This window comes from Struthio camelus, chromosome 7 (assembly GCF_040807025.1).
Source record: "Struthio camelus isolate bStrCam1 chromosome 7, bStrCam1.hap1, whole genome shotgun sequence".
NCBI classification, from domain to species: domain Eukaryota; kingdom Metazoa; phylum Chordata; class Aves; order Struthioniformes; family Struthionidae; genus Struthio; species Struthio camelus.
In genome coordinates, this window is record NC_090948.1 from 24,575,094 (window position 1) to 24,600,378 (window position 25,285).

At 39.8% G+C, this 25,285-nt stretch overlaps 1 protein-coding gene across 17 annotated transcripts in view; it reads right to left on the bottom strand.

The window, feature by feature from the left end:
* The window catches only part of USP54 (ubiquitin specific peptidase 54), a 106,927-nt gene that overhangs the window by 9,042 nt on the left and 72,600 nt on the right, over positions 1-25,285 (bottom strand). For 16 of the 17 annotated variants that reach the window (XM_068950389.1, XM_068950383.1, XM_068950391.1 and 13 more), the window contains 11 exons: positions 23,425-23,571; positions 21,995-22,144; positions 20,327-20,495; positions 16,647-16,817; positions 12,277-12,408; positions 11,664-12,044; positions 9,883-10,114; positions 8,532-8,671; positions 6,127-6,300; positions 2,931-3,050; positions 1,568-1,760 (listed from right to left, as the gene is read on the bottom strand). In XM_068950389.1, coding sequence (XP_068806490.1) covers positions 1,568-1,760; positions 2,931-3,050; positions 6,127-6,300; positions 8,532-8,671; positions 9,883-10,114; positions 11,664-12,044; positions 12,277-12,408; positions 16,647-16,817; positions 20,327-20,495; positions 21,995-22,144; positions 23,425-23,571 — 2,009 coding nt within the window. The remainder of the gene's footprint in view (positions 1-1,567; positions 1,761-2,930; positions 3,051-6,126; positions 6,301-8,531; positions 8,672-9,882; positions 10,115-11,663; positions 12,045-12,276; positions 12,409-16,646; positions 16,818-20,326; positions 20,496-21,994; positions 22,145-23,424; positions 23,572-25,285) is intronic. The other variant, XM_068950394.1, reaches the window with a different exon arrangement.

Genomic DNA, 25,285 nt, shown 5'->3' on the forward strand with positions numbered 1-25,285 from the left:
AAAGGCAACCAAACTGAAAACTTCTGCTACTCAGAGCGCTGTTTATTGTTTACTAAACACATTAAAAAAAAAATCTGGGTTTGCAGAATCAATACTGCACTCAAAAAACTTAGTGCAATTACTTTCAAAGGATAAAAGGACTCTCTTGTAACTATAACCTCTTTGCTTTGTGTCCTCCTTGAGATGCACAGGACGAAAGTTATCATGAAGACCTAGTTGATATGCATAGCAGAATGATCTTTTCTGTGAGTTATTGCAAACTTTGCACTGTTTACAGTGTTATTTATATCAAAGCAAGAGTTCAAAACTCTGGGTAGGAACAGATTATCTCTCCATCGACTGTAACATTAACATTTGTTTCAACAGAACTTTTTGCAAAAACAAGGTTCTTTTCACAGAGCAGCAGTGAGCAAGTTCAGCATTAACAAAATTAGTTTAGAAAGTTCCTTTCATTTTCTTAGAATCTGCCAAACTGCGTAATTGGGGCTCTGCATTTCTCCTGTAAAAGAGGATGTAATGGATCCCTGATTGACAAAAAGATCAACCCTCATTACATATAATTCAACTACTGCAGGAAAAGAACATTTTGAACTATAGCCTGGCAGGTGTGCAAATTAACTGAATTGCAGTATGTAACTGTATATGGCATTTCAAAAAAAAAAAAAAAAAGGAAAAGAAAAAGGATTCTCACATGAGATGTCATCAAAGCATCTGGTTGCACAGAAAGGGGAGAGGAAAGAAAAGTAACAAGAAGCAGCCTAGAAATTGGGTAGGGATAGTCTAGTGTTTGGAGGGAAGGACAGAGGAAGAAAGGAAGATTAAGATGCATGCTAAAGAGGGTAGGAACAGAGGATCAGTTAGAGCAAAGTGTTCATTATGCTATAGTTAAAATCAATATGGAAGAAAGAATCATGAAGAGATGCTGAAGAGGCTGCTAAAGCCAGACTACAGGCAGCTGGGAAGCACAGAAAGAAAATGGGGAACGACACAGAATCAGTGAAAGTAGTCAAGATGATCAGAGTCTGGATCCAAGAGCTGTACCAACACACCACTAGAGAAGTGGACTATAAAGAGATCAACGTATTTGACACCTTTCAGACTACAGAGCGCTAACACACATGTTGATTGTCGTCCCTAACATAAGAGCTGTTATACCAAGATGTTCACTACAATACTATCTTTTACTGACCGAGTCCTGAAATTACTCCTGATTTTAAAGTTACACGTTTCATCTTAACACACACACCCTCTTGTAGCCAGGCTATTATCTACTGTATGCTTTCCCTCAATGCACAAAGTGTTGGTGCTGACACAGGAACTGCCTGCTAGAATTTGCTGTCACAGACCACATTCTGAACACATGCACAGTGAACTTTTCTACAAAAATTAAAAAGAAGAGGTAGCTGATCCCCCTATAATGTGATTTAACTTAAGGAAGAAAGAAACAAGGAGTAACACCACAGGATTTGGACTATCCAGGGGAATATACAGAGTTCACTATTTCTTTCCAGACTGCACCGCTCATAGATGCGGCTCAGGTCTGGTCTAGGTGATATACTTGGACTACCTTGTAGACTGGGCCATGGTGCCACCCTGTGGTGGGTGGCAGGTAGGCGGCGGCAGCGGCTGCGATGGCTGTTGGTGCTGCATGCGATCCTGGAGGCTCCGGGCTTTTCGGATACTGATTTGCAGCTTCTTATCGACTAGGGCTCTGCTGTGAGTGCTAGAGCTGGCATCATGCATGGCAAGTCTTAGTTTAGCTAAAATGCAAAAGAAAACATAGCAGAAACAAACAAACAAAACAAAAAGAAAAAAAGGAATAAAATTGGGGAAAAAAAAGAAAAAAGATGCAGCAAGAACATAAAACATGGACCATGCAAATATTGCCATGAAAGAGTTCACAAAGATGCTATTGTTTCCATTAATGCACATTCAGCTTAGCCATGTGTCCAAATAAGTTAATTGAAACTAAACCAAAATGAAGTTGCAAAAAATTATTTATGTTTTAGCCAAACTTTTCATCCCTCTTACACAGGCTCTTTCCAATCCTACCACAATGCTACCTTATTCTTCATCCATCTTCCTCCTGTATCTGGGACTTCCTTTACATGTAAGGGTATCCAGTTGGGATCTGAAATCCAGCATGTATCTTGTTGGAACAGAAGCTAATATAGCTTTCACAATAGCTACACATTGTCCCTTAATCTGCAGCTCGTGAGAGCCAATTTCTAAATGCAAATGCACACAGTAACTACCCACTCTGTCTGCAACTATTTCTAATCTGTACAGACAGGGAGGAGCATGGGGTGAGATAGCCAGCCAATCTTAACGGAAAAAACTGAAAATAAAATGAAATCACATAGCACACATTCCCAAAAGTCAAAGAATGCACTTAGCACTTCAGCATCCTGATTTTCTTTTTTTCCAGAGATTTAGGTACAGCATAGCTCATTCCTCTCACTCTGGAAGACTCAAGAGAGGGCTACCTACCCTTTTCTTCCTATGCTACACCCTCCAAGAGGACAGCGGAACTTAGTCCCATTTGTAACTCAGCCTAAAGACTGGAAACAATTGTGAATTGAGGGCACAGCGGCAGAAAGAGTTACCTACCAGGTACTTACTGAAATGCACCTATTTGCATCAAAGGACACATCAGCAACCCAGTGCTGTCGCTATCATAGCGCTGAAGTAAGCGACATAAAGGAACGCTAATACAAAAAAGAAAGAGGATGAAGGGAAATGGGACTAAAATCCCCAAAAGGGAACACTTGAAAAAGGAAAGAGTCTGTCTCCCAGCACTTTCCTAAAGATTAGCAGGATCCCCATGTTACCACCTGACACTTTAAGGTGATTCAACGTTACAGACTTTTTTCCTGTGATATTAGTAAACTGTCAGAAGCGCAATAGCTTAGGCGGTTAGGGTTACTTACATATAGCTTCGTTACAGAGAGCCAAAGCTGCAGCACAATCCCCCTTCTGCTCCTGATTCAGCGACTCTTCAAAGATTGAGTCTGCCTCCTGCATGGACTTCTCAAAGCCTTCAGTCCTCCCTGCAACAGGCAGCACCCTTCATTTTGTTTGCATTCTTCGTAGAACCCTCATCCCCATTTGTGTGCACCAAATTCTTCCACAAATTGAGTCACTGATGGAGGCCTCCCACAGAGGCTGCATATATCCCAGACCCCCTACGGCAACATCTACACTTCACTAAATAGAAGTGCAAATAGAGCACCCTGACATGCTTAAGTCACACAAGCACACAGTATGAGCTGATATGTGAACGAGATTTTTTCCTCAAACTTTGTTTACTTGAGAGGGTGGTACTGGCTTAATATGTTGTTTTCAACAATCTAAACTGGTACATAAAGATGGTATGGACATACCACTGACTCGATTCAGATTACTTTACTTCTGTCAAATACAAGTTAGCCTGAAGTTATAATGATATCCAAACCAAAATGAATTAGTAAAAGAAATATAGCAGGTCAGGTCTTTCCTGGAACTGCACTATTACAAGTCCTCTGCCAAAAATCATCTGTCTCCTCTCCAGCTATCCAATTACTTCCGTACCAAAGGTCTTCCATTTGAAACACCTGAGATGCCCAGGGGACAATACTCAGATTTGAGCGTGAGTATAAACGGCTGCAAGACACTCTTCTACAAACATGTATTAAGTGCATACACTCACTGCTGAACGAGGCATTACAGAATATGAAAGCACAATGGTCTTGCAGCTTTCGGAGGAAAAACGCAAGGGGAAGGAGCTGAGAAGAAAGGGTTAACACAGTCAAGAATTCTTTGGTCAACAATTTAGAAAATAGTGCTGGAGAAAAGGATAAATCATCTTATGCCCTGGCATAAGAACATTCCCATTTTGAGACAAAGAAAATGCCCAGTCTTGTGTCACTTATTAGGCACTACACAAGTCATAGAGTAAAACGTATGAGCTCAAACGAGGCAGAGCTCGTTTAAAAAAAAAAAAAAGCTTTATTTTCTAAGTTCTCTGCTGTTATAGTAGAGAACATGAATAATCTTCTCAGTCAAAAAGAAAGTATGCTTTTTCAACTTGCATAACACATATGCTATGCCCTAGTCTGCTCCCCAACCCCTCATGCACATACACAAATACAAACTCTTATTCCATGAACCCCGAAGAACTCTTATGAAAAGCATTTACTGCAGAGAGAAATGAGAGTTGTTAGAGCAGTGAGTCAATTAAGCAGTACCTCCAGTTTCAAAATCAAGACTACCGAGGCTCATAATCAAGACAAGTATAACTAAAGTTAGCTTTGCATGAATTTAGCAATTTACTTGAAGGAAATGAGTCAGAAATGTTCTGGAGTTCTGTGTACAAGCAAGCCTTCCAGGCAGCCTAGCAGTCTGATAATGTTAAGCTATTATATCTGACTGGGGCGTGGAGAGGCTTAGCAGGAACAAATGAAGACCTTCCCCACTCCCAAGTCAATGACTAATAAACTCGTCAAACCTTCTATTAAAATCTTATTGAATTTTAAGCATTATTCTAGTTCATTTGCTTTTTAATGAGGAAGAGCTAACCAATCTTTGCTTCTACCAATTAGCTCAACATGAGCTCAAAGGGGAATGTCTGAGAGAACTATGCTGCTATCTCGTGGCCAGGGGGAGTGGGGAAGACAATGCCCTTGCGCTCAAGAACGGAGGTTAAATTTTCAATTTTTAAATCATTAACATTTATGCCACAAAAACAAACATAACTACTAATTAAAAGGTATCTGTCCACTTTGGTAGATCAGAACTTTTCAACTGGTTACTTGCAGGTCACAGCAGGACCATAAGAGATAACCAAGCAGCTCACTGACAGCCAGCAGAAGTTATAAAAACATCTCCAGAGCCGCACGTTCCCATGGAGATCACATTTTTCAGCAGCCATTGATACAGTGGCATTGCAGCTGCTGAGCAGCTGGCAGGGCTGTAGGCTCCAGAGCGCTGGTGTGATCGGGAATGACCTCGAGCTGGCGTTGCTGTGGGTACGTACCACTCTCAATCCTCCCTCGGCCCTGTAGCACGCAGGCCCCTCAGCTCCTAAGGTCCTCCCCTACCGCAGCAGGTAGGACCAAGTAGCAGGACCCCAGGAGGCCTAGTAACACAGCAGCGCCCAGGCCACAGTGACTCCACAGGTTTGCCCCACTCCTTTTCATGCATTCGTGACAACAGAGTCTGGGCGTTCACAGCACTTGCCTTGCCTCTGCTGACCCACCAAGAGCCCCAGCGTTCAATTCTCTGCCAGGCTTCAGGCTCCACGCTCAGCTCTGGCAACGTACTTCACCCAACCTCTGCTGAGACTCCCTTACTGGCCGACAGCACCTGGGAGACCGAGGGCTACAATGAAGGCACTACATGTGAATCCTGTCATCAAGGTCCTTCTGCCTCCGCTTCCTTCTTCCAATTACACCTCCTTTTCTGCCGCTGCTCCCTGCCAGTGTTGTGAAAAGCCAGGGAAAGAGACAGATCCTCTTAATGTTTGCCTTTTATTTCCTTTTTTCTATTCTGGTCCCTTAGGAAAGATGCATACGCTAAACCCTGTCCTGACTTCTGACATTAGTCCCAGCAGTGGGAATTACAAGGGCAGGAACAAGTAGAATTGATTAGGCCAGGATACTGCCAGAAAGAAAGAGAAATAAAACCACAGTCTAATCAGACAAGCTCTGCTGTGGGTGGACCTAGAGAGTCTGAAAAGGACAAACTGCCCTACTCTTCTCAAGAGGCTGGTCGGAGCCTTACAGCAAAATCTTGATGTCAACATTGGTAACAGTGCACATCACCACATAAAAATGAAGAGGTGCAAATATAGTAGAAATACCTCTGCAAAAGGCAGTTTTACTTTGCTGTCTCATTTAAGACATAAGCTGGTCAAAATATAACATAGTCTCCAGTCCTCAAATACAGTTTTCTGCATACTACAGGGTTGAAATGGATGTTTTTCACTAATCAAAGATACAAAATTGTACTTGGGGGGGGGGGGGAGGGGGAAGAGAGGGACAGACATGCAGAGGCAGACAGACAGCTGCAATAGAAAAATAGAAGTTCAAAGTTTCAAAAAACTTCAGCATTACAATCCTGCAAAACATACTCCATTCAAAAAATTACCCTGATTCTGTAGTTCATCTAGATCCATAAACCTGCTGGGACGGGGATTAAAGCCCATTGCCGCCTCCATTTCCTTTTCTCGCTTCCTACGTAGTTCTTGCTCCTGCGCTCTCCTTGCCACCTCCTCTTGTAATTCATCCAGTTCACTCTTTAATGGGACAAGCATCTCACCACCTTAAAACAAACAAAAAAAAGGTTATATTTGATAGCAAAAAATAGCAAAACTCTTAAAGTTTGTTTTTTAAATATGTAGTTCTTCTATAATGGTACTTTTTTTTTTTTTTTACATCACTTTTCAACTTTTCTGTAAGCTTATTTTAGAAAGAGAATAAAAAGAAACACAAGACTGACTAAATAGCACCTGAAGAACATACAAACTAGCAAAACAATGACTAGAGTATACTTATTTTATTCACCGTATGTGGGTTAAGGTTTTTCTGAGGGAGCAGGATAGCGCTCCAGTGTCATTCAGTCAGTGGCTACAGAAACCCCTATTTTGACACAACAAAAAAGATGGAAAAAACAGCACACGTGAGTAGCAAGGGAAAGCCTTATGCTGACTTAGCAATATTCATGGAATTAAGTCTTTTACTCCAATTTGTGGTTTTAAAGATCTCCCTCTATGTACTTCAGACTTGGACGAGACAGTTCAAGTGCTCTCAAACGGTTTAGTTAGATGTGTATTTTATATCAACCTGGTAAAAACAAACAAGGTTATACGGGACTAGGTTAAAAGCGTGGGGAGGTTGGTTTGTTTTGTTTCTAACACTAAACTGGACCCATATTAGGGAGCTATATTGTTTCACCTGCACTGGTCTCTACCTGATAGCAGCAAATGGATGAAAAGAGCTGTGCATATCCAACAAAATAAAAAGTAACAATAATTGGGAAGAATACACTAGAAAACAGCAGGTTGACAGAGCAAAGACCATGGAATTTCAGATCATAAATTCTGCTTTGTTAAATTTTACTTTAAAAACCCAGAAGACGACAAATATGAATGTAAGTACAAATAGCTTTTATAAACAATCAAGACCATCTGTATGCTAACTCACAAACTTCAACTATGAGCTTGAGTATCATCTAGGATACAGTCTTGATATCAGTACATCCAGAATTCCTATTGATAAATGTTGATGCTGGTTTTATCATTAAACCTCACTGGAACGCTCAGCAGAGAAACGACACTGTCCACCTTTTACAGCTCAGAGCTATTGTGAACAGCATACAGCATCTTCCTGTATTATAAATACACGGTTAGCTTAAATATACAAAGAAGTGCTCCAAGTGCACCTCAAGGTTGAATTTTTTAAAGCATATTAATAAGCAATGCAAAACAAAATTGAATAGTTATAGTTAGAAAATCCCAATTTATTATGCTCAAGAAAAGATTTTTTCCCCCTTCTCCAAAACTTTTACTCAATTACTAGTTGTATCTTGCACACTTTGATACAAATTTTACAACACTGTGCCAGAATCTCCCCTTCTCCCTGCCCCAAGCAATCTGGTCTCCACTTGCCTCCTCTGTATTACCGACTCTGGTAGAAATGCTGCAGTATTGCTCACAGCTCCCCTGCAGCACAGCCTGTCCCTGAATCCACTGACCCAAGAAACAGAGAATGGAACAGAGAGAATCATCTGAAGAGAGAACCCTACATTGATGCCAAAACCTTGAGGCTTCTTACAGTGTTTGTAATTTGTAAATAATGTTATGCGCCAAGTTAGCAGATCATTAGCTTTGGTAAGTAAAAGGGATTCCAATTGAATCTGCGTAAGCCGATGAAAAGGAAAGAAAATAATCCCTTATCAGTTTCCCCGATGCAGCAAAAAGCAGTTTTAGTGCTTCAACTATGGCATGTATTCAAAAAAGTATCTCCCCTCCTCCCCTTCCTGCCCTTTCCCTTCTGCCACACCACCTCTGGAATAAAATATTTCCTCAGAAAGATAAACAACCAGAATGCATATCTGCAGAAAAGCTCAGCTTCAGCTCAATCGTCTCGTAACTTATCCACTCTCATTTCTGACACTTTTGAATTTTGTAAGCCATTATGAGCTTCTTTTCAAGCTTTGTCCTACTAAGTTATCATGAGTTATGTTTGGGAAGATATTTTCCACTGATGGTAGAATACTGAATTATGGGAAAGACAACTTCACTGTATCAGTTAAGCCAATGTTCAAAACAAGATGCTAGAGCAACATGACCAAAGGAAAATTCCAATAAAGTTTTTCCAAATTCTTCTGGTAAACTGAAGTCATATCTTGCAAAGTTGCATTATATTCCTTAATGCTTATTTTCCCTTTCCTATAATTTCACTGTGAAGATAAGCATGCAGAAAGTAAAAAACTCCTCCAACACAATTTATCTTGCAGAACCACCACCGCTGAAGTGAGAAAATACATTTTACCATTTCCAATGGGCTGCTGGCTGTTTGCCCAACTCCCAGTTGATGAAGTAGACTCCACTTCCAAGATGCTACTACTGTGAGACTTTGGGATGTTACGCCAGGCAGGAACCAATCCGCCAGCTCGCTTCATATGGCCATCCCTCCAAAAAGAGAGTAATTACAGTTCATCATCTTATTAATCTTTTCCGGAGAAGTGAACTCTACATTTCTGAGCAGCACAAAAATATTTGATTTAACTATCACAGCTTCATGGAAAAAAAATTAAAGGCTACCACGGGAAAACCTTGGGAGAAAGAGGAAGAGAAAAAAAACAGGGAAGAGGAGGAAGAATCTAATCCCCTCCATATGTTGAATTTTCCGTATTTTATTCTCTTTTGATACTGCAATCTCTGCAAGTCCCTACAAGCACCTTCCTTTTCTTCAACACAAAGTGTGATCTTCAGTCATATACCCGATACAAAAGAGGTAATAAAAATTGCAAAGTCTCCCAAACATCTAGCTTTTCTTGTTCATTTGCTACATACCTTAATCACACAAGAGTATGAGAAGTCATGAAGAAAAGAAGCCTGGTAAGCATGCTCCCCCTTCAGAACAGTGTTTGCAGGTATGCTACTCTTTGCTATTTACCACACATACCATTTGCTTAAAATCCTCACAGTTGACAATTTTGGAACTTGATGGAAAGTCCCTACTAAACAGAGCACTTTGATTTCCTTGGGAGGACATGGGAAGTAGTGAATATTAAAGATATATTCTAACAGCTGTTATCAACAGATTCTTGTACCTGCTCCAGCCTTAAATAGTTTTAGATTACGACAGTCACAGCTGCCAGAGCCAAGGTGAGAAACACATTGTGCTATCTATTTATTTTTGCATACTAAATACTGCAAAAGCCTTGCAAGTCTTCAGTGAAGCTGTCAAACTGAAAAGGTCAAAGATTTCCCTACAACGCCACCCATTTCTGATTTTGTACAAGGATTCTACTAGCAAAGACTTAAATGAAACAAAAGAACAGTCAGCTGTTCAGATGAGAAGTGAAGTTTGATATCAAAGTTGATTTTTTTAAATCATAGTCTAAAGGTACAACTCTGTTTTAGATGCATCATTTTAGCTAACATTTCTCATTCAATCAAATTCCATTTCTTTTTCTTCTCACTGTCAATACAGTAATAAGAAAAGGAGTCAAAGTTGCTCAGATTCCTACTACCTTTCTATTTTTCCCCTGCCCAAAAAAATCCTGCATCACAACCTAGGATCATTGTGGTTTTGGTTTTTTTTAAAGCACTCAACAGCATTACATAGCAACAACAAAGAAACAAAACTTTCACAAATGAAATTTGCTAAAATCTACCTGTGGGTGCTTGAGATTTCAGACAAGGGCGTGTCCAGACTAACTGGGCTGTTGCTGTTGCGTTCGCTGCTCTCATAGCCAGACTCCATCCTCTGTATCAGATGAGGATGCTGATCCACCGTATGTTGCGTGCCTCGGCCAAGCACACCACGCTTATATCTGACGTTTGACTGGCTTGGTCTCGTTTCTTGAATAGCACGTTCCTTCACCTCATTCTCCATAAGCTCTTTACCTGTCAAGATAAAAGAACACAGCTCAGTAGAAGATCCAAACTTCATTCCAGCAAATTATTTACTCACACTTTAGCTTCTCAATTATGCTTACACCCGAAGTGCTGCCTTTTGCTAATTTTACCTGAACTTAGAAGCAGCGGGGGGTGGGGGGGGCTTTGATAGCATTCCTGACAACATTAAGCAATAACCTATTCAACAAATTTATTTCTGAATCTCTCCCATTTAGTATAAAAAAATAAAAAATAACTTGCCATATTTCATTTATGCAGAAGAGTAAGAATCAAATCTGGAAAGGAAAAGAAATCCCTTCCTCTCCATAACAATTTGTATTTGTGCAAGATCATTTTATAGTATAACTCAACTGTACCAATAGTCTTCTTGGTTTATATTTGTTATTGTACTCTGCCATAACTACTTCAGACGTTGTACTTTTTACATCGTTTAGTTTGCCATTTACAATTTGATGAGGTTCACATAACATTAGCTCATATAAGTCAGGAAAAGTGGTTTTTGTCCCCTTCTACCCTTGCTGATTTTAATGTGTTCCTACTTGTCTCTTTCTGCTTTACTCCCCTTGCTTACTTTCCTGGAGCTGTGTTCTCTCCTCCACTCATCTTCCCTACGCGTATTTCTTTACACTTCTCAATTCTCTTCAACCTTTACCTCCTTCCAGTCAGTCATCACTTGCCCTTCCCTCTCTCTAGGCCCCCAAATTTCTGCAGCTACACCCCCATTAACCACAAACCTACTGCCAGTCACATAAACCTCTTCTTTCTCATCCGCACCCTGTCCAAGCACCACAGGAAAGGAGCATAGCAACTCCAACAGCATAACAACGTGTATGACGTGAATTGGGAAATATCTGCTCTCTATACCCTTTACAGTTTCAGGAGTAAACCTCCTCTTGACAGGGAGCAAAATACCACTATACATTTTGCAGATCAGAGGAAGGGAAGTGAGGGGGCTGTGGCAGGGGAGACAAAGATGCCCAAAGTTGTTCACAAAAGATTTCAGTACCTTCAAAAACTGCAAAACTGAGGACAAAGTCTCTACATACAAGTCGCATAGCTGCTGCGGTGCAAAATGGTCCCAGATAAATTATCATTCGCTGCCAGGCTCTTATCCTCACGAGAAGCACTCGCCACTAACACACAAGGTACTCATCTCCCCACAGTCTGAGACGTCATGCAACAGACACTATGATGAGCCAGAAGAACTTGATACCAAACAAAAGACCACTCCAAGCGATGAACTTGTAGATACTGAGCAGCCTAGCCCAGGGTCTATTTAAGTAGTACAGACAGTAATGTTTCTCCTACTATTTCCTTAAGTGAGGAATTTAACAAATAGGAAAACAAACAGAAATACACCTGCAACATGAATATCCGGCACAGAAACTACCCCTCAAGGACACGATTCATCACTGACCTAAATGCTATGTTCAAAACGTCACTTTCCTATTTCACTTAAACAAAAGGAGAGAGTGGGAAAGTTATAAATTCCACACATTAAAATACTCTGAAATAAATCTTTTTCTCAACCTCTTACCTGCATCTTCAGAGAAGGGGCTAAGCTGGGTGTAGCCACAATGTTTCCTCTTATCCTTACTGAAGATGCTGTCTATGTTCAGAGACTCTCTTTTGGGTCTCCAGGTTGGCCGGTACCTGCTACATGAACTAGATTTAGATTCACTGCTGGTACTCTCCATTTCCCAGTCTCGAGAACGTGCAGACAGGCTTTTTGAGGGTCGTGGTTCTGCCTGATCCATACCACTCCCTCCACGAGGAGAATTCTGGTTGGTTTGAGAAACCTGCTGTGGTCTGCTGTGGATCATATTGCTGACTGTCTCTTTAAATTCCCTCAGTCTGCTGGTGCTGCTGGATGGTTTGGGGGCAGTTCTGGGGGCTTGTTTCTCCTTCAAGGTTTCTCCTGCAGATTATAAAACAGATAGCAAAGCAACAAAAATAACTTCAGATTAAACTAGCAGACCTATTTACAGCATCTTTCTGCAGACTTAGAGAAGTAATACAAGCAAAAAATAGACCAAAACACAGACACAGAAACATGAAATAAGGAGAGAAATGCACATAAACACTGACGATCCGAAAAGCAAGCAAAAAGAGATACTGATATTTGAAACTTAAAAAACAAAATCCCTTGCCTTCACTATGGTATCCTGACGACTGCGCCTCATCCCCTTTTCGCCGAGACCGGCTAGAACTCCTTTTGCGCTCTGCCAGAGAGCCCTTTTTAGAAATATGCCTCTGATTACACTCACTGTCAGTCAGGTGTCCTGAAAGGATAGAAGAACACAGTTTAGACGACGAGAGCCCTTGGACTGAGTGTTCTGTGCGCTAAGAATAGTTGGGCTCTCCTGCTTCTCAGGAGCTGCAGACACTCCAGTGCTAACTGCCAGTTTTTGGTAAATGAACCTTTTGCTTTAAATAATGTATATCCAAAAGTTTTTGGTTTTGTTTTCAGATTTTGTTTGTTTGTTTTAAGTCATAAAAGAGCAATAAGGCCCCTCCAAGGACTCCGATTAATGAGAGAGGTCATTCACAGGGAGAAAAAGTAGACTGTGCCTTGTCTTCTAGCGCTCTAAGAACAGCATTTTCTTGCTGTCTGAACGCTCTTACCGTTTTAACCGCCATGGACACAAACCTCCCGAGCACAGTTTCCTTGACACTGTTTTGTTCAGTGAGGGCTCAGACACACAAACAAGTTACCATGTAATAATATATTACTGCACATCATCAGTTGCTCTGCACTCTCCATCTGCACTCTCTTTGCCTGTAGCAAATACTAAGTAATTCAAGGTAGCTTAGTCTACAGTGAAAGAGCCTCAGTTGGCTCTCGAGGGCTAAGCCAGCCAACTCAACTCTGCCACAAGCTAAGAGCATACACACAAACCATCAGCATGGACCAGCTGACACTCAACCACGTTCCCTTACTATAGCTCATAGGCCCAGGTCCTAATATTTTCCCTTGCACAGAATTTATTCCCTTTTTCCATGCATCGAATGACAATTGATAAAGAGTATTTAGACAGGTATGACAAATTTTCTGTATTACCATTTCTTTCCTTAATTTTATGGCTCTCACACATTCACAATCCTTAACCTGCAAGCACAAACACATTCATGACTTTACTCACGTGAGCAGTCCAAAGCAGAGATGCAGGATAAGAAGGGAATTTATGAATAAGCTACAAAGACTATCATTTATACCACCAGCTTTTACCTTGCATAGGATGGTAACAAGTGAAAATCTTTACTACCCAGTAGCTGATGAACAGCCCCCAGACTACAATGTTGGTTGTTCTGAGCCTGCCCCCTTCTCTAGGAAGGCCATATCATAAAAATAACATAAAACACAACAATATTTAAAGTAGATTTTTACAAATAAAATTCTAACTTTGAGGTATATAAAAAAGTAAGGAATAATTCACTTCAACTATGGTTGCTACAAAGATACAATACACAAGTGGGAAGGAATCCAATAAACAAGAAGCAAGCAAGCAACACAAGACTTGCGTTTCTATTCATTTTTGAAATGGAGAGTGATTTTGTAGTTCAGACTCCTTAGGAACAAATAGACTATATGAAAGTAAAGAAACTAAGGAAATAGCAAGAGAAACGTTGGCAGTAAAGATAGGAAGACGTAACGCATTTAGATGATTGGGCATGAGTCAGTCAGTACTTTGGGAGAAACACTTCCACAACACAGACTGTCACGTATCTTTCATGGACTGAAAGAACATCGATATCTTGTACCTTGTAGCAGTTCCCATCATGGGAAAGGGAGCTTATGTTTCACTTAAGAGTGTAAAACTTCTCTAGTTAAACTTTTTCCCCTCCCCACAGTTCTTTCATCCTGAAAGGAGTGCTTGGTTAGCATCTTTCAAGTACTCTAACAGAAGCTGTTTAAAGATATTTACTTCGGCTGGAGCTAAGGCACTCTACATACACTGGTTAAAAAACTCAACATAACCCTGTGGAATGAAGGCTGCTAGCTTTGTTAGTGTTTTCTCCTCCTTCCATAATCTGCAAATTTTGTCATATATGTTGCTGAACATTTAATAGCCATAGACAAGACGCCAAGAATTAAAAGCCTGCAGAACACAGGCTATGCTGTTTTTAGCTGGACCCCTCTGGAATAAAGTCTAATCCCAGGTAACGCACGAATAGAGGAATTAAATCTCCAGAAACATTAGCTAACAATTTTACTCATTTTGTTGGATTGACTAAAATAACAAGCCAGGATTTCTCTCTGAGTGCCTAACCACACACATACAATGCATCCATTGCTGAATGCATTACTAAGTACCTCACACTCCAGGGGTGGGATGGCTTCATGAGCAAACAGTAATATTCAAAGGAAAGGTTTGGTTTTGTGAGGTTTTTTTGCAGGAGCGGATAGGGTGGGAGAACATGTCAGAAAAGGGAATGAAATCAAACAGGTTAAGACAAAAGTCCCCTGCCCCTCCCACTGAGATCTCAGATGTATAAGTAAGGCAGCCAGAATACGCACATTTTTCTCAGCAGCAGAGGTTGGTAGGAGCAAGAGAGGGCTTATGCAGCCACTCTTAATGCCCCCATCCTGAAGTACCCAGGTGCCTGAGGTCATACAACCCAACGGTGGTCCTTCCCAGGAGCATGATGTGATGGGATAGGGTCCATACAATTCTGGGCTGGAGGAGCGGGGTAAATGGCCATTAAATGAAGAAACCTGCTCTTGCCCAGAATGATTTAATAGCAGCAACAGTTGACAGTGCTCAGTGTGGATGGCTTTTTTTTTTTTGTTGTTTTGTTTTTTAAAACAGCCCCATGGATTAGCATTTGATGACTGAGCAGTTGTAAGAGTTGGCAGACTGACTTCTTCGGAAAGGTGAAAAAAGGGTAGGTGAAGAAAAGGGGAAATGCTCAGACAGGTGGCTAGCTAATGGGCACGGACCAACTACAGCTAAGGCTGAATCAGGGAAGATGAGGTTTACTGAAGTTAGGTGGTGAAAGATGGGCTAGAGCTGAAGGGAATAAGATATGATAGAATCAGCAGGAGGAGAAAGAAAAAGAAAAGGAGAAAGTCACTAGAAATATAATGGAACAAAAAGTTACATGCTGAACGTCACCTGCATACATGCTAGCAACCATCCCTCAACCCTCTTTTCTGCTGTCTTCTGCATGGCAAGTTTTGCAGGGAGGGACGTAATCCAGTAATGTTTCTTGCACTTTTCCAGACTACATAAATAATAATTCACCAGCATTTTCAATTTTGTCTTCTCAGTGCTCTTAAGATCAACATAAATTTTGTTTCTTCATCACTCTCAAATTCTGCTCCAACTTTCTCTTCTTTCTCGTGCTCTATCTAGAGCTATGACTGGAAGCTAAATATTGATAAAACATTAAAATTATCTTCAGGCTACCTAAAGCCATGGATTATCAGTTACTCGGACCTCTGATGAAGAATGAAAGAATGCTGAAGAAAACCTATTTGAAACTGCTTTTTTCCAGGTTTCAATATGAAAAATATTTGTACTATTGATTGTTTCCAATGAACCAGAGATGGACATACTGTTACAAGACAAGAGAGCAAATATTTTCCAAGCAGAAGGACAACAACGCGGTGCGACAGCTGGAGACGCTCTGCTTCAGCAAGCAGTTGTCCTCTTAGAAAGTCTTTTTAAGGATCAACAAAGCAAATTTTTGACTAAATTTAGCAAGTCAGATTTCTGGTGCTTAGAAAGTTTTGATCTTAACTGGTACACTACTTTTTCAAAAGTAATGGTGTAAGATAGCACTGAATGTATAAACAGGCTGACTGGAGTCATTGGACATGAATAATAGAGCAGACCTAAACCTTCAGATTGCCAGTTAACCTCTTTTCAACTACAAAGTCTTTGGGTAGACTGTTCAGTTGCCTGAAGGAACATAAATAGATAAATTCTCTTCCCATTACAGAGTCTCATTTAATTTGTCTCCACAGCACAGGCAGGAAATCATCTTATGCTCCCCACTAGTGCAGTAAATACTACTAGCACCCACTTACATACAAAGTCCTTAGTGCCCAAGTAAGGGAGACGCAGGTGATGAGAGCACCTTTCCCAGATGGCCACAACTCCTGAAATGAAGTAACTGCCCATAGAAGAGCAAGTAGCCCACACAACACGTACTGACAGCAAACTACAATGGCACCATACAACAGATTCCAAGCTACAGAATTTTAGGTGCCAGAATTTCAAAGAACAGGTGGGATGGTGGCTAACAATAGTGAGAGATACAGTAAAGACCCGAGGAAATGCACCTATTTATATTTTTGCCTGGCTAGATACAAGTCTACAAAAGCCCAAAAGACAATTAAAATTACACCTACCTTTGTGAATACTATGGTTCATTACAAACTAAACCAAAAACATTTAGGATAATAAAAACTGTTTACTATTCTGTTCTGGGTTGTATGTAAAGAAATTTTTCACTGAGTTAATCTGTAATCATACAATGACAATGATTACATCAATATAATGGTATCTGCTACCTGTGTCCCTGCTGCTCTGTGAAGCTGCGTCATTCTCCACATTGTAGATGACTGTCCCCTGCGAGTCAGAAGAGAAGCGACTGACCACAGACTCATGGTGCGCCTGTTTATAAGGATAGCTGTCTGTAGAGGAATCTGTCCTGGTGTCACTCGAGATGGAAGGTTCTCTCCCTAATGAAGGAAGTAATGTCAAATTTTAGTCTCTCTTTGGCCTACAAGTCAGGAGAGACTGAAAAAAGAAATCAAGAATGGAATACAGGAAACTCAGTAGAAGTCTAACAGAAAAACATATCAAACCCATACAAACTCACATTCAAGAAGGCTAGAGCTTATGGGAAAGGTCCTTTACTTGGAGATGGTTAAGAAAAAATAAAAGGAAACCACACACTAAAACAAAAAAAACACCCCCAAAAAACAAGAAAACAAAAAAACTCAAAACCAAAAAAACTAAAACCCCCAAGCCCAAACAAAAAACAAAAACTTTCTGTAAGCATTTATTTTTTCCTCTCTGCTGACTCCAGATTTATGAAATTTATCAAACCCCTTTATTATGCAAAACTAAACCATGTCCATCAGACTGTCAAAGTACACTTTAGTATCATACTCATGTTATTTCTTATTAACTCCTAAGTCTGTCCAATGTAATTAAAATATGAAATTCCCTACCCCACAGGTCAACCAAGTATAAAAAGATTAGGCAAGTTCAAGATATAAGGATAATAAGAACATCCTAAGTTACAATAGTTAGTAACACTTTAACTATTACGAATCAAAAGGCTACCTAATATAACTTCACACTGAAATTTTATCGGTCTAAGGCAAAGTAACATGTTCCTTCTTCAAGGAGCCAGTGCTGGTCCACTACACTAGTGGGATACTGAAACAGATCAACCATCATGATTCAATCCCCGTACAGCTCTTCCTAAACTCATTAAAATAGGAGAAAAATACAACCTCCTCCCCCCACTTTCAGTCCCTACAAATAAAAACCTGAATAGTTTTAAAATGAATGTTTTATGTATGTGATGCATACACCCCTGAATATACAAGCTGTTCATTTTCTACTTGTGTCTCAGGGAAGGAAAAAAAAAAAAGAAGAAATTAAAGAAGAATTTTTTTTTTTATTTTGAAAACACTCAGCTTGATAGTGCTTCCCATTTTCTGTGGAAGCAAGTCTTGTAGTTGATGTCCTATTTCAGGAAACATAATGGCTCCTTCCTGGTTAAAAGTCTTACTGGTCTAGTGAAATATAGAATACAGCTGTTAGAGGAGATGGCAGTCACAGAAAGAAAGGGGAACGCAGACAACAGGAATTAGTGCTGTGGAACTGTCTGGCTACCAGAAAACAATTTGTAAACTGAACTCTCTAGTCAACAGAGCACCACTAATATTAAGAAGAGTTGTTTGCACTTTGCTTCACAGCAGCTTTGACAAGCTTTCCTCTATAGCTTGTGGTATCAGATCTTGGTGTGATGAGATTCATTTATTAGATCTCCTTCATATAAGTTCAGAAACAAGACTGTGATTAACAACTTAAAAATAAGCAAGTTTTATTCACTTCTGAATTATGCGCTGAGGCTATCTGGTAACACTGAAGAGACCAGAAGAAGCTGCAGCTGCACTTAGTGAAAGGCAAAAAGGCCATTTTAAAGAGATGAATTAGGGTAGAAAGTTCCTTGAAGCACTTTCTTCCAATACTGTTATTAGGCTGCCTGGATTCAGCTTTCACCCATGCTTTTCCACTCACGTGCTGATGTCAGCCGGATATCAACAAGGCTAGAAAATAAATTCCATTTATATTTCATAGGAAGATGTGTATAGTTAGTTTTCTCTTGGCACTTCAACCTATAGCATCTTATAAATTCTCTCATCAGCTTTGTATCAGTGTTGAACACTGCAGACAACATGAGTAAGCCTTAAGGGACTCACCAAGTCTATTTTTGAGATGAAAGAGCAAGTTACTCATTACAACCTTCTGAGTTTCATCTGAAAGGAAACACCTCTTTGATATTTTAACTTTTTTTTTTTTTTTTTTAAAGTATACATTCATCCTCAAAGCTGCCTGAAGTCATTTCAGGACACAAATAATATTAGATACTGCAGTGATGTCGAGCAGAAGGGTTTATCTATGTATTTCCTGCAGGCCAACCAGCAGAGCAGCAAGGCCAGTTAACAGCATATATAGACCTGAAGGCTGCAGAAGTGCTCACTACTGCTGGATAACACAGAAGGCCCTCCTCTCCCCACTCCAGACTTCCGAGTTTCCTTCTGAACAGGAAAATAAGTTCATAAATTGCAAAGCATCTTTTTCAAGTGACAAGTGAAGGTCTTCTTACTACTGTTTCTGTTTGCATTTATTTTAAGAGGGGTTGCAGATTTCTTACATTATTAGCAGACTGTCAACACATAACTAAGGAGACAGCAGATGTTCTTTACAGATTCATCAACCAGGAAACAGAAGGATAGGACAGTTGGCTGTGGCCAGGAAAACCATAAAATACTCTGGGAATTACAGTTGTATAAATAGGCTAAATTCCTGGAAGAAAGGTGTTGTATTTATGGTTTTAATCTTGCCTTGTTTTTCTTGGCGGCCTATAAAACCATCTTTTATACAGGATATTTTCTGCAAACATCCAAAAATAGAAAAAAAAAATCTTCTTTTGCAAAGCCATTACAATATAAACTCACACCCAGTTTCTGTTCTTCCATCTATGTGAACTGCAATTAAATCTTTTTATCAGAATGTATCTATCCCTCTTTAAATGACGCCACAACCTCAGATGGTGTGACCAATGTCCAAAATTATCCAAACTTCAATAAAACAATAGACTCTTCAGATCACTACTGGTATCTTGAGCAGAATAATTTCTAACCTCTGAAGCACCTAATTTGGACATACCCTTCCAGTTCAATGAATTGCCTAAAACGCACAGAATTCAGGAAGTATTAATATGTTGAAGGCCTCTTAGATGTTAAGAGCTACACGTCTTACAGCCATACATGTTTTATGATGCAAAAGAGGCCATGCAGAATTAACAGGCAAACATGAACTGAAAGCATAAGCCCTTGCCAACCCCTTTCCCATCAGTCTTCAGCAAACGAGTCCTTATCTGTTCTGTTACTTTACCTGAGTGAAAGACAAGTGAAAGTCTAAAGATTACTTGGAATGGTTTTCTCTCAGGTTTTTAAAAGTAGTATTTCTCCCCCCTTCCCTCAACACATCCTTTGACCACCCCAGCAAAGGATGCATTTATGATGCGGCCTTCATGTTTCCTTTCCCTAACTTCCCTCCTGAATTTAAATCTGCAACTTCCTTTAATTTTTATGTGTTCATGCATCTCTGCTGCTGTTCCCTTCCTGTTAAAACTGCTGATGGATTTATGAACTTAGTCCCTGGAGTCACCAGTTGTTTTCTTCTCAGCAAGGACCACAACAGGTCCTTCTCTTCTTTTTCCAAACTTTTGTGGAAAAAAGTTTACTACCCAGACAATCAACAGAGCCTTGGATTGAAAGAGAGAGGTTCAAAGTTGAAGTATTGAAATTCTTGCCCAAAATGCTAGATCAGCTTTGACAAGTGACAAAGACCCCTGCTACCAAAAACATGTCCAAAACTGAAGAAAAAACTTTTCACACATAGCATTACACTATAAAGTATAAGGCATGTAGGTCAGACTGCTCACCCGAGTCTTCACTATCATAGCAGATCCTGCTATATTGCTGTAAATCCACTTGAGGGGGCAAGTCCTGTGTTGACACTGGAGTTCCTCTTGGATCTGCATATAGCAGCAGTAAAGGCTGATAATGACCCTTAATGCACTTTGTCACAACATCTTTCCATTTTGGACCAATCTGAATTAACAACAAAAACATGCACAAGAAAAACAAGACTTTGTCATAACTTTCTATAATGAAGTCGTCTTTTTCTCCTATTTCTTTTACAGAGATTGATTTTAGACTGATGTTCTTTCTTAATTCCTTCCAAATCCAGCATTGAACAGGACTCACCAAGAAAACTCTGACTGTTGGTCACATGTTAGAAATCACTTCAAGATGCATATAAAATCTAAAATGTAACTGAAAGTACAACTGTCTCTTAAGATAGCATTTTCACGTCTGAGAAAAGTTTTATTTAAGAAAAAGGATATCATTTGTGACACCAGTTGGTCAAGGACACAATCTTAGAACAAACTGGAGACAGTTTAACTAAAAATCAAGATATTCACCATCTTACAATGAATTACAATTTCTGCTAAAGGTACATCTACAATAATACTCCTCCCCTTTCATGGACCTTTTTTTCCCCATAAAAAGCTTTTCATCTTCTGAAATATTTTAATTTTTCGTCAGTCAAAAAAAAAGGATTTGGTAAAAAAAAAAAAAAAAAAAACACAAAAACTTCTTAATCAATCAATCCATGAGCATTAACAAAATTAACAATAAAAAGCATCTTAGCAGATTTCAAGGATCAGGGCAAACTCAAGTCAAAGCTAATCACTTTGGAGTGCGACCTTTTCTGCTATTATAGAACCGCTGCAATCATATTTTCCATTTTGATAGGTTAGGCAATAATTCTTGTAGCCATATATTTACCTGAAAAAATCTTTGCCACGCATTAGGACAGGTTTCATCTAAAACACTAAAACTATTCCAACAAATTTGTTCCACACATAGATATCCTACTAAAGCACTGTAGTACCTATCTTTGGCAAGGTTTTGCTGCAGAGAGATGTGACTTTGAACAAATGGAAGGATCAGACCTCTCCGTTTGAGACTCTGCTTGGCAGGACTACAGGAGAAAATTTTCCTTTCTCATGTTTGTTCCTCTGATACAAGATGGAATAAAGGGAGAGACGGGTGAAATAAAGTCAAACAAACTAATGGGATATAAGAATGATGTGCTAAGATCCCAGCACTGGTGTCTTTAATGTCAAGGATCTCATCCTTGGTGGGGAAAAAAAGGCACTAACAGAAGAGGAGGAGAACGCGTTATAGGGAGCAATTGCTACAGAAGAGTAGGGTCTAGGTATTTCAACAAAGAACGTGAAAAGCAGGCATGCTTGCCAGCAAGGGAAAGAGAGGTAGATTAGCCACACGCATAAAGCAGGGTTTCAAACAACAGCATAAAGGCAAGCCTGGCAGCTAAGAGAAGAGAACTAAGGAGAGAGCTCCTGAGATTTCTGGTATGCTTCTTCCAGAATGCTTTACTTTCCTCAGAAAAAGGAGCAGAGTTATGAATTTTGAGTGGGCAAATACACAGTATTTCTGGAAATCTGCAGAAAACAGTACGGATCCACACAAGTAGTCAACAAGTTCCTAATAGATTATTTTTTTAAACATTATTTTCTCACCTCTTTGACATGAGCATCATCAAAGTACATCCACTTGCGGATTTTAGTTTGGAAGAAGAAGGTAGAATAGTGTTTACCGTAGTAACAGATCATTCCCACCAAATACAGCTCTGAGTGCTTTGCTCTGTCATCTGTTACCCTGAAAAAGAGCTTCAAGATGAAAGATAAGAAAAATTAAAGAAGAAATTAATAAAATGCCCAGCATTTTACACGCTGCTTCGTTCTTGAAGACCTCAGAAGACTGTAAAATGGGTCAGGTGTCTTACTTCAAGAGGCAGAGAGCGCAAGGTAATAAATACTTAATTAACCAATGTTAAAGCAAAACCAGTGACATAGACCAGGAACAGTTTTGTGCCAACTCACCAGATGCCCAAGAACAGAGTCAGTCTTGGAGACTGTGGCTGTCTTTTAAGGAAGACATTTACAACAATGACATGATCCCTTTTTAGAATCTGAAGCATGGTTATACTCTGAAAATTTTAGAAGCAGCATTTCGCGCTGCAAGAACTTCCCTACCTATTCTCTGTGTTACGCTTGCCAATTATATCAAATATGATTTAAAACTATTCTTCATTCCTCTTTGCTTTGCAGAAACAACACAGTTCTGATACAGCAAACAGCAGACATTCATTCTGATTTTAGCAAAGATAAATTTAAGACAACAGCCACATTAAAAAAATGAACTGAAGACACAAGAAAGTCCACAGAACTTGGCATACAGAGACATTATTTTCTTTTTAATTGACCATGTTTTATTTTAAAATACACTCATATTTTAGTGCATTACTGCTTTACTATATAAGGATTACGTTCTGTTTTGTAGCCATGTTTCCATTAGCTTGCACTGATTTCATTTCACTATGCACTAGTGCATAGTTGTTTTTTTTTTTTTTGAAATATAATAACTCAGTGTTACAATAATAAAACAGTCGCAACATGGTATGCCAATAATCTAGCCCTCAGAATTCAGCTAATGCAGAATGAGTGAACTCTCCAGGAGACAGACCTCTGGAACCCAAAGACTATTAAATTTAACCTATCATTCAGTTCTACAATGCCAGCCACCACCTCTCAGAGACTGCTCAGTTATTTATAACTACTAAGTGTTACGACCATATCTTCAAACAAAGGGAGGATTTAAACAAGTTAAAAACCAAAACAAAACTACATTTTCTGTCTTCAGAAGAAATGAAAACACATTCTTGTTCTTCAAAATAATAATAGAAATATAAGTATTTTAATAGAAATAGTACAAACTGCAATCCAAAATTCCCTTGCACTTGCAAATATTTTTGGATGCAGATAGAAACTTTGTTTTCTGGAGTCATTTTTGATTTCAAGCACCTTACACTTTCAGCAAATTGATAATATCCAATTGTATCAATACTTTCACAGCTGAAAGAAAGAAAGAAAGAAAGAGACAGACTCACATCTCCCAGTTTAAGGCAAGTGCCCAGGCTGTGAATAACATCCTCAGCGAGATCAGAGTGGTCTGAGTCCCAAACCAAGCCAATGGTGATAATCTGTGGGGAGTTCATCAGCACACGACGAATACGGATCTTTTCCCCACAGTTACTCTGAAGATTTAAATAAAACAAAACATTGAACATATTTGTTTTCCATTTATTTTGATGTTAGTTCAAGGCCGGCCCATATTTCAAAAGTACTGTTTCCAAAGAGAAGGTGACATAATGCAGCAGATACAACATACTCAGTGTCAGGAGAGCAGCCTTACGCCAGACGAGGAGTGATACCAAGGGTGCCTGGCATTCACGAGCTTTAAAGTGAACACTGTGGATTCTTCTTCATGCTACTGATGATGATTAAAAGGAATAGCAACAAAAGAGGCTTATAAACAAACATACATGAATATCCTAAAGACATTCTTACAAATTAGAGAGAAAGCTCACTTTCTTTTGATCAGAATCTGTGATTAAAAATGATGTTTACAGTGATTGATGCTTTAAATGGTTGTGTCAGAAAATACTTCAAGATGCTGCCTGCTCTGAAAGCTGGGTGGTTGCTCTACAAGGTACCTCGATTATCTCATTTAGACAGGATGGCTTTTGGAGATAGGAGCCCGGTTACGACGGTATTCAAACAGATCTGAGGAGCAATAGCTAAACGATCAGGAGAAAAAGAATTGCTTCCCTACCCCATATCAGTTCTTGATTTCCCATTTCTTTCCTCCCCACTTTTTTTTTTTTTTAATTATTTTTAATTGTTTAAATAAGCACCAATGCTTACTGACTGGCCAGTTTCCCTCGCTCTCCAGGCAAAGTACTTTTCAGAGATAAGCTTGCTTGTGAGGCTAACAGACTTACAGTGGTCCTTCCAACCCATTACATGCTGGGATGGAGGGCATCTTTAAAGTGTCATGGAAAAAATTCACCAAGTCAAGAGATTATCACTGTAATTTTTTTTTTTTTTTTCTGTTAGGACAACTATGCCAAAGTCCCTGTAGAACACTCACTCACCCCCTGTGGCAGGTCACATATGCACCTCTGCAAAAAGATTCTCAGTGTGAAACTGGTTTTTCTAGAATAGCCTCTCATCTCTACAGAGACTAGTTTCACAATTGGATCTAATCATTCCTGACACTGAAACCTGGGAAGAGATCATAAAGGACTTTTCCCCCCAGCAACAATCTATAAAATTAATCAGAATGTCAAGACCAATAACCTAAAAGAGGGGGGGAAAAGAGATAGAGGGAGAGGGAGAGGGAGAGGGAGAGGGAGAGGGAGAGGGAGAGGGAGAGGGAGAGGGAGAGGGAGAGGGAGAGGGAGAGGGAGAGGGAGAGGGAGAGGGAGAGGGAGAGGCAGAGGCAGAGGCAGAGGCAGAGGCAGAGGCAGAGGCAGAGGCAGAGGCAGAGGCAGAGGCAGAGGCAGAGGCAGAGGCAGAGGCAGAGGCAGAGGCAGAGGCAGAGGCAGAGGCAGAGGCAGAGGCAGAGGCAGAGGCAGAGGCAGAGGCAGAGGCAGAGGCAGAGGCAGAGGCAGAGGGAGAAGCTTGAGTTTGTTGACCATAAGGCAGTGGAAAAAAAAAAAAAAAAGACAAAAACATTTTTACAGCTACAGGAATGTGATGTTTAAATGCAGACGTGAGGCTTTAATATTAAGATGCCTATATTCACATGTTTTCAAGGTACAAGCGTCATTCAAAGTACAAGCGGTCTTGTGGATTACCTCATAACAACAAACCCATCTCACTTGAAAATTCTCTTCTCCTTTGCTCCAACTAGCTAACTAGCACTTTCTGCAAGACAGAAGAAATACAGAATCCTGATAAAAAGCC